The sequence below is a fragment of the Crocodylus siamensis genome, chromosome 3, assembly GCF_052110815.1.
Source record: "Crocodylus siamensis isolate JL-2025a chromosome 3, ASM5211081v1, whole genome shotgun sequence".
In the NCBI taxonomy this organism is placed as follows: domain Eukaryota; kingdom Metazoa; phylum Chordata; order Crocodylia; family Crocodylidae; genus Crocodylus; species Crocodylus siamensis.
The window spans coordinates 139,330,908-139,349,272 of NC_143397.1; the positions used below are offsets into that span (position 1 = coordinate 139,330,908).

Genomic DNA, 18,365 nt, shown 5'->3' on the forward strand with positions numbered 1-18,365 from the left:
TACTTTCCAAGGAAGCAGTAGTTTTTGATTTGGTTATATGTTCACTTTGGGCAAGAGAGTTGGAAAGTGAGTGAGCATTCACTTCATCCTGTCCTCACTCCCCTGCACAGGCACAGCACACTCTTTCAGCACACAAGTGGGATAGGAGGGGGAATTATGATGGCCATGGGGGAGAGGAGTCTGCTGCTGCTGGCATAGCAACATGGCCTCTGGTTGCTGCCACTGAGGAGCAGGTGGCGGCATGGATTCCCAGGGTGGGAAGGAGGGGTGCTTCTAGTGCCCCATTCATTACCCCCCATTCTCGGCGGCAACACTGTACCTCCAATCCAAACCCTCCTACCCCAACACTGCTGGGCAGGGGGCTATGCCTGCCTGGCTCCTATGACCAAGCTGTGCCTGCCATAGTGAAGACTGTTATGTGGAGGGGACCATTCTGGTGCCTTCTTAGTTGGCACCCTGGGCTGGTGCCCTGATTGCCCCCATTTAGTTATGTTACTGCTCTTCTCATTCCCATGTAGGTACTGAGTCTTCCTGCTGACTTTAGTGGGCTGTTCTTCAGGCCCTGTTTGTATGTGTGAAACTGATAGTTCAATAAACCCATGTTCATTTCCAGGAAACTGGCCTTTGGCAAGGAGATCAAACCATTCACATAGTGCATAGTAAACTAGTGGAACCTACTGCTACAAGATATTGTAGAAGCCAACAATTTTTAACCAGGTTTAAAAGTGGATTAGACAAATTCATTCCAGATTGGCCTACCAGTGGATATTAAAGACACCAGTAGGGCTGCAACCCCCAAAGTAGGACTCCCTAGGCCTCCCAATGCTGGAAGATGTAAAGGGAAAGGGGCAGAGGACAAATCAGTTTGGACAGGCCCTGCATAAATACTCTCTCCCTTAGCATCCAGTCTGTGCCACAGGGTACTGAGTTAGATGAATCTGTTCTCTGACCCACTATGGTATCCCTTATGTTTAGGGACCAACCTAATTCGTGGGGGTCGCCCCCTGATTTTTGCAGGTAGAGTGTAAGCCCGGGCACCCGTTTCATGGACAGAGTGTGGCAGGCCCCCCCATGCTGCTGATTGGCCGCAGAGGCTCCTTGCGTCTGGCTGTGAGCGCTGTCTATCATGCAGCCCTGCCCCTTGCCGCTGATTGGAGATGGGTAGGGCCACATGACAGGCAGCCCTCACACCCAGTCATCAGTGAGGGGCAGGGGCAGCAGCCATCTTGCTGACTGTCCCTTCTCCCCCTTCACTGCCCTGGCAGCCTGCCGTAGCACTTGATAAGTTGTTTCTGTTTTAATTATTATTCTGTGGATTTTGGAGGCAATGCTGGATTTTGCAAAATCCATGGAATCGCATATTTGGTAAATTCCTACTTATGTCTTCCCAACTAATATGTGGAATAAAGGACTAAATTTGTCGAACCTTCTGTTCCATGTTCACATGTAAAAATCAGCACCTTGTTCACATGTACCAAATGCATTCATAGTTCGTGATGAACAAGTTTCTTTTCTCCATAGAGTGATTTCTGCCAAGTTTATTTCTTGCCTTTGGTCCAAGAGAATATTAGCAATGATTAGCTTTATGTATTATTTAGGAAGAGGTTTGTTAATGTTGAGTGGAATTAAATGGAAACGACTGAAAGGAGCAGAGACCATGACTTCAGTGTATCATTTAAGCATGTTGTAAAACACTGGGCATCATAAGGCCACAACGATAGCTACTTAGGACTTTGGGGACAAATGTGAGGGGAGGTGTATAGCTATGACAAGTGGGAGGAGTCCCAAGAAGAAGTAGGCTTGCAAATGTAACTTTCTTCTGAATAGATAATGTTCCCCCTCTATGCTTGTTATAAGACTATTCCAGTCCTAGCCAGTGAGTTGTGGCTCTAACTCAAGCTATAGCATATTGTTTTCAGCTGTGATGTCCCTGGTTCAATACCCAACATGGCAACCAGCACACACAGTCACATGAAGACAAGCGCAGTGCCAAAATCTTTAAAAGTGCAAGTTGCCTAGTGAAACTTCATATGTACACACCCAGTATGAGTTTGCATGTTACACGACTAGCCAGTGTACATCTGAACTCCCTGCCCTTAAGCTATGCAGTCTTGTTGAGTATGGCCCAACAAATACAAGTCAAATTAAACAAAAAATACCATGTCGGTGGAGGAAATAAGTAAGACAAGCTGTAAACAGCGATGCAAAGCTGATGCTGTAGCCTTCAGCAGCAATAGGTAACATGAGGTTTTGCCATAAGAGAGTGAAAGAGAGCATCTGTTGTCATTGTTTCCAAGAACTCGTTAGGTCTTGTTACAATACAGTTTGAATAAGCATGCATCAGTTAGTGAGTACAAGCTAAATGTAGCTTTTACACATGCTATCAGCCCTGTCATTTGAATGGCTGACAGCAGGGATACTGAAGGGTTAAACGCACATCCAAAATGCATTTCTGTTTTATCCTTTTTCTACGTTACAAGTGCTGACATCAAACTGGCATTATTATACCTCACAATTTGCTGATTCGTGATCTTATGATTGTCATAAGATTGTCATTGTTACGTACCTCTCCCATCTATTATACCAGGTACAGTTGTACTGTCCTGCATGCTTTCCTTATATACTACAGCAGATTGTACGGCTTCTGCCTGATGTTCCACAAGAATATCTTAGAAAGACCTTGCATAGATTCCAAATGTTCTGATGTACTGTCCTCTTCCACGTAATTTAGCTTTTAACTCATGCTTCTCCAGGCCTGCCTTGTGGCCTACAGCATTACGGAAGCACACAGATCCTTGATATATCCACAGGGGCTAAAAAGGTATGTAAGCTCTCACCCACCCCAGGGGTTTTTAGACAACCCTGAACTATTTGGACCACCACTTTTTGTGTCTACAAATAACACGTGTTCCATTTTACAAAGGCAGAGGTTGATCTTTGTGACCTGTTTAAATATTCTGTATCTTGTTGTCTGTAACAGGTTTTGTTTTCTGCATATCCAAGGGCTTGATTTTTGTTTTGACCCATATTTGCTGCTTATCCAACTTCTTTCTAGGTCATTTCAGCTAGTCAGCATCTATTTCTGCTCAGCCTTTTGGTATAAGAACTTAAGGGAGAGAGAATACCCCACCACCTTTCACTCTGACCTTAAAGACAGAGGTTTTATGGGTCAGCTGAAAAATATAGAAAGTCAGATGGCAGCTTAAACTAGACTTTCTTTCTAAGTGAATAAATAATTGCGGGGAGGGGGTATGATATATATCATTAGAAGGAGAGAAGACTTATACCTGGAATGTGGGGGAATTGCTCATAACCTGGGCAGACTGTCACTTTCACTAGCAGCTTTCCAGCTCATTGCTTCAAAGAAGTGCCAATAGATCTCTCTGAGGTACTTTTTAAGAGCAAGGCTTTGTATTTGTGTCTTTCCTTTAATGCAGCTGTTCAGATTTGACACATTTTTCTTGGTTAGGTTTGCATAGTTGCCATTTTAGGAGAAGTCTGCATATTTCACCAGTCAAGCAATTTTTCTTTCTAGAAGGAGAGCTTACTTCAGAAGTCACTAGATTATTTTATATGATGTAACTGCTTTTGCTGCTCAGCACCAGGCAGACTTTGCTAATTCAACTATTGCTTTAGAGCCTGATCCTGGAATGTGAGCGGTGCTCTTATCTCCCCGTTTAGCGCAGGAAGCTCAAGAGCACTCACCATTCCATAGGATTAAGAGATTTCACCTGCGTGAGCTAATCACCCACCTTTTAATGAGTAACTCCCTGGGGTAATAGCATTTACATCTACCTAAATATTATTAACTTGGTTCTAAGAGGTGCCCTTTTGAACCTTTTGGTTCTAAGAGGTACCCTTTTTAGGTGTTCTCTTTTGGCTTTATCAACATGTAAAATATAATAAAATTAAATTTAAAATACATTTAAAATAAATATTAAGAATTGAAAAAGAGTTAAATTGATCTCCACTTGATCTCTCTGAGATGACGCAGTCATGAAATAACAGGCATCTGGACTGCTGTCAACAAGACCAGCTGATATTTTTTACCTATGAATGAAAACCTCACCAGTTGTCAAGAAAGCAGTCAGTCCTTCCTGAATGGATAAGCTACCAACATCGTAGAAGAAGTATTTTCCATATCTTCAGAGCTGCACCTTGCACCCATTTTTACAAATGTGCTTTAAATAAAATGCAAAGGATAATGAGTAAATATCTACAGTCGGACCCCAAGTTACGCAGGGGATACCTTCCTGAAAAACACTGTGTAAGCTGAAACTGTATAACTCGAGGCATTAAGTCAATGGAAAAGAGGGGGATAGGGACCTGGGACCAAGATTTGATAACATTATTTCATAATAAAAGGATATTTAAGCATAAAATAATGGAATGAATAGCCTTATTAAAACCTTTACTCCTGGCTATGTGCTCGTACAGAGACAAGGCTTTAGCCCTAATTCCCACACTGCTGACAACTGCTCCTTTTGTATTGGTTGTTTCACTGATCCAAAGATTAAGGAATTTCTCAACCTTATCTAAATGAGGAATTCTAGTCACCAACGACACTCTCGAGCTCACAGGGGTTGTCGTTTTCACAGTCTCTAATTTGTTGCTCATTTTTTTTAATGGTATGCACAGTCGATTCACTTAAACTGTATTGGCGAGCTATCAATGTAGGACTATTGCCTTCTCTTAATTTATCAAGGATTTCTATTTCCTGGGCTAGGGTGATAGACTTACATGCTCTTTTGGGCACAATATCAAAGGCTTTCTTTGATGCCATTTTCACAAATATTCAGGGGTTAACACAACCAGAAATGATGGACAATCTTGGAGGAGATGACAAGTGATGCTAACGCTATGTAAGCAGACTCCAAACTAACAACCACTCTACTACAAACAGTGTAAATGTGAAGCAGGGTATCCTGTAAGTTGAAACGTGGTCACGTTATATAAAGCGTGTACACGTGAATCAGTATAACTCAAAACTGTGTAACTGGGGGTCCGACTGTATTGTAGTGCAATGGGCAAATTATGCAAATCAACCACCAGTTCAGTGATCTGTTAATTATGCAATGTTATTGGTAACGTTCAGCAATGAAAGGATTCTGAGTAGAGAGTTGAAGCCTTGAATACACTTAATAATCTGTCTCCTCAAGTCCAGCTTCCCAGGGATTCTCTAGTTTTGGTCCAAGGTTTTAAATCTATGTATGCAACCTGAATTTAGAGTCATGATCTACTTACGCCTAAAAGGCAGTTAGTCTACAGCCAGTAGCAGACCTGTAAATTTCTATAGCACACCATGGCAAGATCATGTCCTGGTGAGAATGGTGCTGCCTACCGTAGTCTATAGATTTGAGGAAGGCTTGTTCCTGTTGCCCGCTGTTGAGCCCTCTTGTTTTTGACACACTGGAGAGCAGCTGCTGGAGATGAACCCAGAGTGGCATCACTGGTGACTGCAGATTGGGAGTATTCCTATATAGATTCAAGTGCGTAGATAGCACTCCTTGCTATCCTCCCCAAAACCAACCACTTCAGCAGGGTAGACAAGCCCTAACTATTAGAAGAGGAAAGAGCACTATACTGTGCAATAGGCATGCATGTGTACATGTGGTGAGAAGGGTTTCAGACTTGTGGAGAACATCGGTAGCATAGTAAGCAGTAAACAAGAATGGAACTGGCCCCAGGCACACAGAGAGGCTGCATGAATGCGCATGCCCCTACCAGCCCAGCTCCTACAGCCAACCTAGCCCTTGCCACAGCCTGGACCCTTGCTATTACACCTCTGAGAAACATAATAAAAACTCCTTGCCTTTCTTTTACTCTGCTGCTAGTGCAGGTTTTGAAGGCTCCTGAATAAAACTATATAACACTTTTTAATTTTTTTCAGCCAAATAACATTTTCCCAGAATGTCTCAAAAGTGAAAATGTCCCCAACTGTTTCCTCCCTGTCTTATTCTGCTTTTTTGCAGATACCCAAATCTCCTGTGGAATCTTTTTAGCTGATGACCTACCTGGGAGGGATAGAATTGTAAAACACTGAATTAACAGCCCACTAGCAGCCAGAATACTTACACAGTCATTGAATTAAATAAAGTTTATTGAAGTTGCTGGCTATCACTGCCACACTAGGAGTTCTACCACATAGTCTTATGGGTTTGTTCCAGTCAGACTGCGGTGCCAAGGAACATCAGGCAAGAGCTGTGCAAAAAAAAAACTGTTCAGGTTTGCAGATCTAGCGAATTTTTTCTGTCGGTTTCCTTAAGAGCAAAAATTATGAAGATAATTACATTGACGTTGATGCTAAATAGTGAGAATTATGATAGCACAACCACAGCATGTTATGAATGCAATCTGTAATCCAAAGCCACCTTTGAGATTTGTGCCAAATGGGAAACCCCTCAGACTGGTGGAGGAAGATACTGGTCAAGTTCCTCAAAGATGGAGTTCTGTTTTATATTTTACTTAATGACCTTTGGTATTAAAAAGTAAGAGTGAACTAGTGAAATTTGCTTATGACACACAAGTGAGAGGGATTGTCAATACAAAAGAAGACTGGAGTATCATAAAGGCAGAGATGGATGCCCTCAAGGGATGGAGTAATAAAGCAGGACAAAATTTAACATTACATCATGCAAGGTCCTGGTACTTGGAATTGTTAGCATGAGCTTCTATTATAAACTAGGAGTTTGTCAGGTGGAAATTAACAGAAGATGAGATGAAGTGCCTGACTGGTTTAGGCAATCAAAGGATGGCAATGTGGACATGAGATTCTTTCTGTAATCGCAATAGTCTATCTCATATGTCCAGGAAAGGTATTTTTAGAAGTGTTAGTGCCATTGTACAAGGCAGAGCTGAGATCTCATCTGAAATACTATGTACAATTGTGATCACTTATGTTCAAGAAAAATAAATTCAAACTAGAACAGGTGCAAAAAAGGAACCCTCACCATGGCCTGGTATTTACCTAAATCCTCTGGTGGCATTTGCAGCCTGTGAAGAGCTCTATGCTGTCACAGCTACTCTGCCAGTGGTACCCATCCTTGGTAGTTTAAAGCTATCTCAGGAATGTGTACATTAGCTGCAGCCATAACAGTGATGATATTAGAGAAATGCAGAGGTCTCATGACATGGAGGGAAAATAAATCAAGAGGAAAATCGCTGAAGGACCATGTTAGCTCAAAAACACATGATTAGAAACTGGCCATGAATACATTCAGGCTGGAAATCAATAGAAGATTTCTAAGCATCAGACAAGTGAGGGTCTAAAAAAAAACTTCCAACAAAAATCATGAGGCAGAAGGCCAAATTAGTCTTAAGGTGTGAGTTGATCAGTTATGGACAAAATTATGTGACATGATTACCTGGAATAGTAGGGTCTTGGATTCAATGTTTCTATTGAGGCCCTATCTAGTCCTATGGTACTATTTTCCCAAGTGCAACAAAGGTATCCTAAATTAAAATACTTCCTTTTGTTTACTTCCATATAAAAGTCTAAATGAGCCATTTTTACCCCAAGTCAAATATATATTTTTAACACTGTATGACAAGGTGAAGTCCTCTCACCCAGCTGAAGTCAATGAGAAGTGTGCTTTGGATTTCTCTTCTCTTCTCTTCTGAATGTGCGCACATGTGTCTGTATGTATAATAGACATGTGTGTATGTGCGTATAATGTGTGTATGCATGTAGATGCATGTGTATATTTGTGTATATATGTGTGTGTACATGTGTATATACGTGTGTGTGTATATATATAATATGTATGTATGTGTGTGTATATATGTATATAATATGTATGTATATATAATATGTATATGTGTGTGTGCATGTAGGGGTATGTGTATATATATGTGTGCATGTGCATATAGATATAAATATATGTGTGTGTATGCATGTAGATACATGTGTATGTAGGCATGTGTAGATGTGTGTATGTAGGGGGATGTGTGTGTATATAATGTACATGTATGTCGTGTGTGTAGGGGGATGTGTATATAATGTATATGTATGTAGGGGTGTGTGTATGTAGATGTGTGTGTATAATGTGAATGTATATGTATGTAGGTGTGTATATATAATATGTGTGTGTATGTATATAGGTGTGTGTGTATATATAGTATGTGTATGTATGCAGGTGCTTTTGTATATATATAATATGTGTGTGTACATAGGCATTTGTGTGTGTGTGTGTGTATATATATATATACACATACAGAGGTGTGTGTGTGCATGTAGGTGTATGTATATAATGAGTGTGTATCTCCATATAATATGTAGATATGTATATGTATGTAGGTGTGTGTGTATGCATATGTATTTGTTTGTGTGTGCATAATATGTATAAATGACCTCTCTCACACGCACGCACACACACCACCATTTCAATCCAAATTACCATTTATAGATAAACTTGTAAAGACACAGATCCTATTTAAATAGGTCTAAACAGTAAGCTTTTCAGAATCAGATGCATCATCTACCCCATTATTTTTGATAATGCAAAAAACAGTTCTACTACAGTGGTGATACAAGGTAAATGTGCGAAGCAGCTAGTATTCGATACGGATTTGGCCAATTTTGAGGACAGTGATTCGAATCACTGTCCCGAATCAGTTGGGTGAATCTGATTCAGAGATTTGGGTGCAGCCAAATCAGCTGAATCTCCAAATCGGCCCCATCCCTCTGCCCACTCTCAATGGGTGCCCCACCTGCTCTCCCAACTCCTGGCTCTTTAAAAAAAAGCCCACACTTACCGGTTGCTGCCAGGATGGGGGTGGGGGGAGTGATCCCGACTGTCTCCCACTGCCCCATACCATGTGAGAGGCTCTGCCACAAGCCCCCCAACCCCCACCCACTCAATCAGCCCCCCACAGGTGCCATGCCCACCCCAGCTTCTGGCCCTTAAAAAATAAAAAAGCCCTCACTCACCTGCTCCTGCCAGGCAGGGGGGCAATCCCTGCTCCCTACCACTACCGCATGCTGCAGGGAGGGGTGCTCTTCCATAAGCCCCCAAAAGTCTCAAGGCTGCTGCAGGAGATGGTGAATGTGGGGCTTTTTTTTTTTCTTAAAGAGCCAGGAGCTGGGGTGGGCAGGGCAGTCATGGAGGGATGGGGGGTTGGGACAGTGGGCGGGCGTCATGGGGGCACTCAGGAAGCTGGGGGAGCAGGCGGGGAATGGGGCTTGGCAGGGGTCCCCCCATGATCTCCTCCCCCCCTTCTGCTCCCCCTCCACCTACTTACCAGCATGGAGTTTGGGTCCAGCTCCCTGCTGCAGCAAGCGGGGACTGCCCAAATTGCCAAAGCTCTCCGAATCTTTTCCGACTCAATTCAGAGAACTTTGAATCGATTCAGACCTTTTCATTGGTCTCCTGATTCAATTCGGATTCAGAGATCCTCCAAATCAAATCAGCACCTGAAGATATGCACAGCCCTAGTAAATGCACACCTGCCTGGTATTGTAATAAGAGCTTGTGATATTTCTGTTTCACATGATAGCTGTGGCTATGGTTTAACTACTTTGTGTGCTGTGCAAATTAAACTCTGATTCCATTACATGATCCAGGATACTGCTTAGCCATCCAGTCATCCAGTCATTTGCCCATGGTGGTAGGAGGTGTCAAATGTCATAATGCCTCTGCATTTAACTGAGCTATCACAGTTTTTACCAGTTGGGGATCTACTGCATTCATTCCTGTAAGTCTGAGAGTAGTCACAGTGACTTCAATTAAGATTATTTTTGTTTCTAGTGTGCAAACTATTATTTGCAGGCTCAAGGCACTTATTATTTGTACTGATTAATCTCTTTTCAATTAGTTTAGAAAAGATATCTTAAACATTTTTTAAAGTTTTTTTAACAATTTCTTTTTTTCATTTGAAATGTCTTCTAATTTTATTGACTGGTAAATTATAGTAAGTGCAAACCAAATGTACAGTAACCTAGTTACAGAAAAAGATCAAAACCCCTAAGTTAACATGGTGTAAAACATGAACTCCAAGTACTTATGCACTACAGAGTTTTCTTTATATCTCTTAACAGTGAGTTGTTTTACATTAACATTAATAGGGTTGAAATTGTTGCTCTTTGATCTGTTTTGCAGATGTAGAACTGTGTCATGGTGCTCCAACTTTAAATTAGTGATGCACAGCAATCATGAAATTTTTGATAAGACATGACATTTTAATCATGCTTTACAGATCCTGCTAAAAACAGTCAAGAGTTGTCAGCATTTTCCATATTGCAAGCTTTTAGAGCTGCACATGTTATTTCTAAATGTAGTTGCCATAGGTGATGATTATTTATATTGTCTTGGTGGAAATAACAGGATGCTTCTTGAATAAAGAACACTTTTGCTTAAAATGAATATGTTGCCTTGTAGTTCAAAAATCTACCCCATATATAAGCAGACTAACTGTTATTGTGTATACGCTGATGCAGAGGACTCTGTGTTTTTGGATGATGAAAAGGAAAGGGAAGAGTATGTCCTGAATGACGTTGGCGTGATTTTCCATGGAAACATCAATGATATAAAAACCAGAAGCTGGAATTATGGTCAGGTGAGTTATTTAAAAGTTTTCTGGCTGGTCCATACTGTACTGCACTTCAGTTTAATCGCTGCCAGATTCTAGTTGAAATAATAGTCTCTCAAGAGGGACATTACCAGTCACTCTTTGAGAAACACAAAAGCATCTGAAATTGCATAAAGTGGGTATATTCCTAATCCAGAAAAAATAATTTCATAATATCTAATATTTAAAGAGCTTATTTTAGGTGCATATTTCAGATGGTAAGAGGCTGCCCACTGAGAACAAAAAAATTATTAGCAGACATTTCCAAAATACACAAGAATTTTGTCTGCTTCGTTATTGCTTCTACAAGATCAAGCCTAATTGGGACAAATGAAGGTAAGAGTGTTTCAGATTTTATAATTTCTGTGTGGAATGATCTGTATTTGCTTTACCTCCTTCCACCACTTAGTGAAAATAAACATTTTCTCATGTGTTATCTTGACACAAGTTTTGTACAGAGTTCCTAAAATTTTATCATACCTAAGATTTATATGATCATTTTGAAAAGATTTCGGAACTGTGGCACTGTCTTAACACAAGCATTGATTTCTCTGTTAGAAGTGTGTGGGCTGACTTTCTGCCCAAGGATGTTTGGGACATTCCACATTCTGCCCATGCTTTAATTTTTTTCCCTCTTTTTTCCCTTTAGTAAAACCTGGAGGGTCTGATTTCCAGCCCCCACTTCTCCTCACCCCCTTTTTAAAACTTTTTGCAGACACCCTCCCTTTCCAAAATAAGTGAAATACAGGTGGAACCTGGGTGAAACAAGTAGAGAATTCTGATATGATCATTCACTTCCATGTTTGTGTGCCAACAGGACCTCTGCCAAAGATTCTGAGCAATGAATAGATATCTTATCTATTTAGATCCTAGTCTGTCTCAATCCTGCTTTTTTCTCTCTATCAGCCAAATTAATTGGTTTCTCTGATCACTTTACCAGTGTTTTAGCAATGCAGAAGCAGCCTCCTGATTCCTAAATATTAGAGATGTTCATATCCAGTGTTTTCCTTCAGGTCCACCTAGATAGCAGTTTAATTTAGGGACTGAAAACCTGGTGTAGAGCTTGTTATAGTGTTTGGGAACAACGGTCCTGGAAGAAGAAATCTAGGAATGGATTAAGCCGCATTTTACCTGGGTTTATAGCTGCAGTGAATCACCACAACAGAACCAGGCAACCATATTTGTTGGTTCATCAGATTTTAACTTTTTGTAACTCTTCGGGTTTTAACTGAGTTGCACTCACTTTGTCAAACGGTGGATCTTTAAAGCCAAAATAAATCTCTAGGATAGTTATTTCTACATGCCTCATTGTATATAATATGTATGCTCTTTTATACTGTGTGTGTGTAACACAGAAATATGCATATATATGCCTAAGGGGTGTCAAACATACAGCTCACAGGCTGGAGGTGGGCCATCCAGCCCAGAGGGCTTCTTGTAGCCCTTGGGACCACCCACCTCTGTGGGCTACGTTGGTCACCCACTTGTCATCAGGGCTGTTCGAGTCCCTGCAGTAGTGGTGTTAATCCCTGCAGATGCTGGACCTGGTGTTTCTGGTGGGTTTTGGAATTCAGGGAGTTAATAGTGTGTCCCCACCCTCCTCCCCCTTTACCTGCCAGCAACATCAGGGTTTTTAGCTGACCCTGGTGATTAAAATTGGTGACAAGAGACAATTGGGAGGAGGGCCCTGGGAGGTTGAGCAACATTGGCATTAACTCCCTGGGTTGGGGAGCCACACTGAAACAGCAGCTCCAGCCTCTGTGGGGATCAACGCTGCCGCTGTTGCTGCTTGCAAGTTAGCCAGCCCAGAGAAAGTCTTATGGTCCAGCTAAGCCCACAGGGCCAAATGAGTTTGACACCCCTGATTAAACTTATGACTAAATATTTATGACAGGCAGACTAAGATCTCAGGCAGCAACATTAAAATTAACATCTTATAAATGGTAGATGACAAGGGTTTAGAGCAGAGTACACTTCTTATTGATCTAACTTGGGTCTTTGATGCTGGTGATGACTTGATGTGAGGAAAATAGATGTCTGGTGATGGTGAAAGTGACAAGTCATTGGATCCAGCCAGCAGCAGAGTAACTGGTGACAGATGGGACTGATGCCAGCAGATCTGAGTTAAGGGGTTTACACGGTCAGTTGGGAGGCTCATGTTTTGAAGGGAGTGTCCCTAAAGAGCTACCCTTGACCCAGAATTATTTACAAGATGTACCAGTGGTATTGATGTTTCCTAGGCAAATGCTTCATTTTGTATGGAGGATAGGATGCTGGAAGGGGCTCCCTTGAGACATGTGGGCCCCCACTGAGAATTCAGTTTTGCACTGCAAGTCCCAAAGAAATCAAATTAATGCAGTTATGGTTGCCAGAGCTGAGGAGATAAATGATGATATATGGATGCTATTTTGGATGGTTTTGCATTAGAATGCAACAATGTATCTTACTATAGTTTGTCAGTGACATAATACAGACAAGTTTTTCTGTATTTGACCTATTAGAAAACAAAACTCTCTAATAGCATGATCTGTCTATAATTATATGGAGAAGATCATATTGTTTCAATCCCAGCCTATGATATAAATACTTTTGATGTTTATGAATATAGAAGATAATTTTATTAGGTCATTTTTTTCTGTCCTCTGTTCTTTCCCAGAGGACAGTGATCTTTGCCGCTGCTATGCAATTTCTCTTAAACAAATTGAACTACATCATGGGACAAGTTCTTTGATGATGAATTCTAGTCTATTTAGGCACCTCTGCCCTCTAATCCTTCCTGTCCTTGTTATTTCTGGAACCCAGAAGTTTGAATTTTTGACTTTCATTTTAAGAAGACTGCTTTAGGTCACTGGTCTTTTTTAAGTCCTAAGCTCAAAAGCCAGAGCTAATCAATATGATGTAGCTAATTGCCAGTTTATTCTAAATACATGTTCAAAATCACTATTTTTTGAGGTATGGTGACTTTGACCTAACTTTGGCAGCCCATCAGTTGCTCAGTTTTGAGCTCTGCAATATGTGTGTCAGAAAGGTCCTCTAATATTAATAAGTCTGGGCTCTGTGAAAGACAGTGAGGGCTTATTGAATAGACTAAATTCTTGTAGTTGTTATACCTTCATATTATATATATATTTAGTCACATTCATTTTTTTTGTGCTGTAAAAAATGGCTTTGTTGCTCTCCCCTTCAGGTGTCCAGACCAGGATGGACTGAAAGACTATTTTTTCTTGCACTTTTTATTAACCATGGTAATTAATATTCAAGAAAAATGATATTATAAATTCCAAGTCAAACTTTAGTATGATCAGTGTTATGGGGAAGGGTGATAACTTCTCATTTGCTTTCCAGAATAAGAACTGAAGAAGCCTGTGTGTTTTTCTCTTCTAGTTTGAAGAGGGCCTTCTGGATGCTTGCCTGACCATTATGGACAGAGCAAAACTGGATCTCTCTGGGCGGAGCAATCCAGTCAAAATAAGTCGAGTTGCATCTGCAATGGTATGAAAGAAGCACCTGAAATGTATCAGAAGAGTCAGTTCCTTTAAAAGTGATCTTGAATGGCCACTTTGGATCTCACTGATCTGCCCCACGGTGCTGCATTGTTAATGTTCTGTTGAAACCCATCTTGTTCCATCCATGCATATGTTGAATTCTAGAGTCTTCCATTATATCTCACTCCACAAAAGCCCAGGTCTTCGTGTTGGCTTCTCATATTGTCTCAAACTTTCAGACATTGGACATCTTGGTATGGTGGGCATTCTAGCAGGTGAAGTAATTGATAAAGCCAGTCCTTCTCATGAGAGGCAAAACAAGACGTTGATTAGGGTGAGGAGCTAGAGGTGTTAGTTTTAGCTTTTTCATTGATCCGGAGATAGATCCACCAAGAGAAGTTAGGGCTGTGAGGCTAAACATTGCAGCATCTACCTTTTGGGAGCTTAGCTGCCTAGTGGAATTCGTAACATACAAGTTAGGCACATGGGTCTTTCACAAAATGCATGGGGAAGTTAGGCACCTAAAGATGGGATCCCCAATGGCACTGTGCTGAGTTGGAAGACTGACATAAATAAAGGCTGAGGAGAGGGCTGGATCTTGGATTCCAGACCTCTCCAGGAATGAGGTGCCAATGCCAAAACTTTATTGTTAAATGCTTAAGCACTTTCTTTCAAAAACCAAGCAGGGGGTTAGTCTTTATAATGTCCGGGGTGAAGGAGTGACCTTTCTTTCTATGTAATAGCTCACTAATTAGAGCACTCGCACAGGATGCGGGAGACTTGGATACTAGTCTCTCATCTGCCTGTTGGGATTTGAATGCATATCTTCTGTCTCCTAGAACAGTGGTTCTCAAACTTTTTTTTTCATGGACCACTTGAAAATTGCTGAGGGTCTCAGCAGACCACTTAATGAACATTTTTTGTTCTACAAATCAAAGCACACAATTCATATTTTAACACAGATATTCTCAATTGTTCTGCATCCTTTCTGCGGACCACCTGAATGGAGCTTGTGGGCCAGTGGTGATCCGCAGACCAGAGTTTGAGAACCTCTGTTCTACAAGATTGCCTTAATCACCAGGCTCTGTGGTATTCTGAAATAGGGACATTTTCAGTTCCTTCAGTTAAAGCTACCATACTTCACACAGAATAGGTAAATATTAAATAAGCCAGAAAGCAAGGAGTGAGCATGAGATTTTCCTAGTGGTTAAGGCATTCTCTTCCTTTTTTAATTTTTAATCTAACAACTGTGTAACTATCCCATACAAAGTAGAATCTCTTCACCAAGAGATACTGATTGATAGATCTCTTCTGAGAGGTGAGAAATGTAGATTTAAATCTTCCTAGGCAGGGAAGCAAATTGAACCTGGGTCTCCCACATCCCAGATGAGTTCTCTTAATCATTTGGTTCCTGGATGAAGGGAGGCAACCAAACTGTCCCTGGCCACCGGGTTTTGTGTGGGGCCTGATACTGTAGGTATTCTCTGAGAACAGCTACTAGATCAGGATCTATAGATGACACAGGCAGAGGCCTAGGCAATGAAGGGCTCAGTACAGTTGAGACTGAGGGGCTTTGAGTACATTAATGTGAAAACTTGGGAGCACCTTCAAAATTAGACAAGAGTTGAGCAGGAGTTTAAAGATCTAAAGGCCGGACAGCCAAAAATGGCAGTTAGAATACTGGTGCTCAGATTCTTTGTAAATTTAAGCCACCATGTTTTTGCCCTCAGGAAAGCCACTTAACATAACTGCACCTCAATTTCTTTGATCTTGAATTGATTGTAATGATAATTAATGTTGTAAGTAGATAAGGACAGTTTCAGGGTGTTGGCAATTCTATCCAAGGATGAAGATCATAAAGCTTGGTTTTGGCATCGTCCAGTAGATCAGAGGTTGTCTGTACAGGTGCACACGCTGGACCCTGTTAAGGTGTTGCTGTAGCCCCTTCTTTAGAATCCTTCTGAGGGTTTCTGGCCATACAGAGCAACTCTTCACCTTCTCTTTGCCTTCACCTTTCCCATCTCCATCTGTTCTCCCCCAGGCTGCATTTTAACAGGCACAGTATAGCCTTCTGAGGACTGGTTGTAGCACAGATTAAAGATTGAAATACTGTACTGTCCTTGAAATGCCTCTTTCCCTGGCACTTCTCTCACAATTGCTGGATGGGTGCAACTCTGAACCCTTTGGTTCTGTCACTGTATACTTATCTCTATTCAATCCCAAAGTTCACAGAAGGTCAATTTTCTAATTATAAAACAGTAGTTAATCCAGCCAAAAGATTTTAAATGAGAATTATAATTTATATGGCAAGAGTATAGCAGCTCAGCATTAACATAATTAAAGGCTACATAGTGAATAAGGGTTTTTTTCCACAGTCTCAACTGATTTGGTTCAAATTGCTGGTAGGAAATGTATTGGTCATTAATGGCTATCAATTTAGTTATTAGTCAGCAAAACTCAGTAGTTTGTGTACGCTTACCTGGAGGAAACTTAACACAGCAAATTTCTTTTTGTTTTCCATGAAAACAGATTCAACTTTAAAATAACAGTGGGTGCATGTACATGTGCAATTAATTTAAAGCAATAAATTCTGGAGCAGTTTGAGCCAAAGTAAATTACACCTGGGCACAGCCTTTACACGTGTGCCTCAAACAGCAGCAATATGAGCCAAGGTGGAGCAGGCCTGGGCAGGCAGAGGGCATGGGGCGTCAGCCCTGAGCTCTGGGTGGCAGCATCAGGTAGTGGAGGGGCTGGCTGGGGCATGATGGTGCTGAAAGTGCAGAGCTGTGTGCATAAGTGGCAGGTAGGAGACTGGGCTTCTGCTGCCTGGGCTGACCGGAAGCAATTTGTGCTTGTGGTCAGCGTCTACATGTGTGTTTAACTGCAGTTAACTACACTGTCCCCAGTGGTACTATCTTATGGCAGTGTAAATTTGTTACTGTGGCCTGCTAGTGTCATGTGTAGATGGTGATGCTTTACTCTGCAGTTAATTAGTTTACTTCACAGTTAAGCACGTGTATTGATGTGACCAGTGGTCCAATGTATCACACCAGTGTAAGCCAGGAATAATTGCATTGAAATTGCTTTAACATAGGAAGTTAGAGGGGATTCAAGACCAACTTTTCTCTGACTCACAGTTGGTGATTATTCATATCCCAATTAGCACGTTTCTGAATAATAAATGGCCAACATGTGTTTTTATTAGACTTCAACCCTATTTTTTTTTGAAAATATACATTTTACAGGTTGATGATTTCTCTCCTTTTTTGGAAGAGGACAAATCTCCAGGAGCTTCATTTGAAGGTGACCCCTACATGGAGTCTGAAATCACAGCTAGAAAATAGAGTTGTTAAACATGAATATTCCATGTTATTCCATCCTTGCAAATGATTGGTTAGGAGATGCATGCACACATACACACACACATATGCATGTGCACACATGTGCACATGCATGCACGTGCACACACGCATCAAAATTACACCTGGTCACAGAAGCCAGTGCTTCTGTGCAGTAGCCCAGCTACTGCACATTGAGTAAACTTGATGCACTGTAACAACAGCACATTAATGCACGTGTAGACATGCCCAGTTTGTCTATTTTCAACTTCTGCCACTGGATCTTGTTACACTTTTAGCAGATAGGCTAAAGAACCCTCTATTTTCAAACCTGACAGGTATAATATACCATGTTTTCTCATAGACAACACCCACATCATTTTCCAAAAGGCAGCTGCTGGAAATTTCAGTGTGCATTACATGCAGGAAGTATGGTTAGACCAGTTTCTGCTCTTACAGGACAAAAGTGGAAGTAAACACTGCATTTGACTAGCAAAGAGCAGAACAATAAGCAGGTGTTGCTCCCTAGCTGCTGTTGTTCCATTACTTACTTCAAAGGAAGATCTTTTTTTTCTTCATTCTGACTTTCAAAAGCATCGTGCATACTTTATTCTGGGGCATCTTGTATGTGAGAAAATACCACGGATCTCCCAACATAGTTTTTTTTCCTCCCTTCTAGATCAATGCTAGAGATGACGAGGGTGTACTTGCTGGCTCTTGGGACAATATTTATGCATATGGTGTTCCACCATCATCTTGGACTGGAAGTGTAGACATTCTTCTGGAATATCATAGTTCTGCATCCCCAGTGCGATATGGTCAGTGCTGGGTCTTTGCTGGTGTCTTCAACACATGTAAGTAAAATAAATTACGGTATTTATTTGAATGCAAGACAACCCTGAATATTAGATGACTCCCCAATAATTATATTTTATATAAGGAAAATGTATAAATTTGGTATAAATTTCCAGGCATA

At 41.1% G+C, this 18,365-nt stretch overlaps 1 protein-coding gene across 1 annotated transcript in view; it reads left to right on the forward strand.

Annotated features, from left to right (window-relative positions):
- Positions 1–18,365, forward strand: part of F13A1 (coagulation factor XIII A chain) — a 97,617-nt gene that overhangs the window by 37,747 nt on the left and 41,505 nt on the right. Inside the window, exons 5-7 of the mRNA XM_090039336.1 lie at positions 10,436–10,554; positions 13,951–14,058; positions 18,069–18,243. Coding sequence (XP_089895462.1) covers positions 10,436–10,554; positions 13,951–14,058; positions 18,069–18,243 — 402 coding nt within the window. The remainder of the gene's footprint in view (positions 1–10,435; positions 10,555–13,950; positions 14,059–18,068; positions 18,244–18,365) is intronic.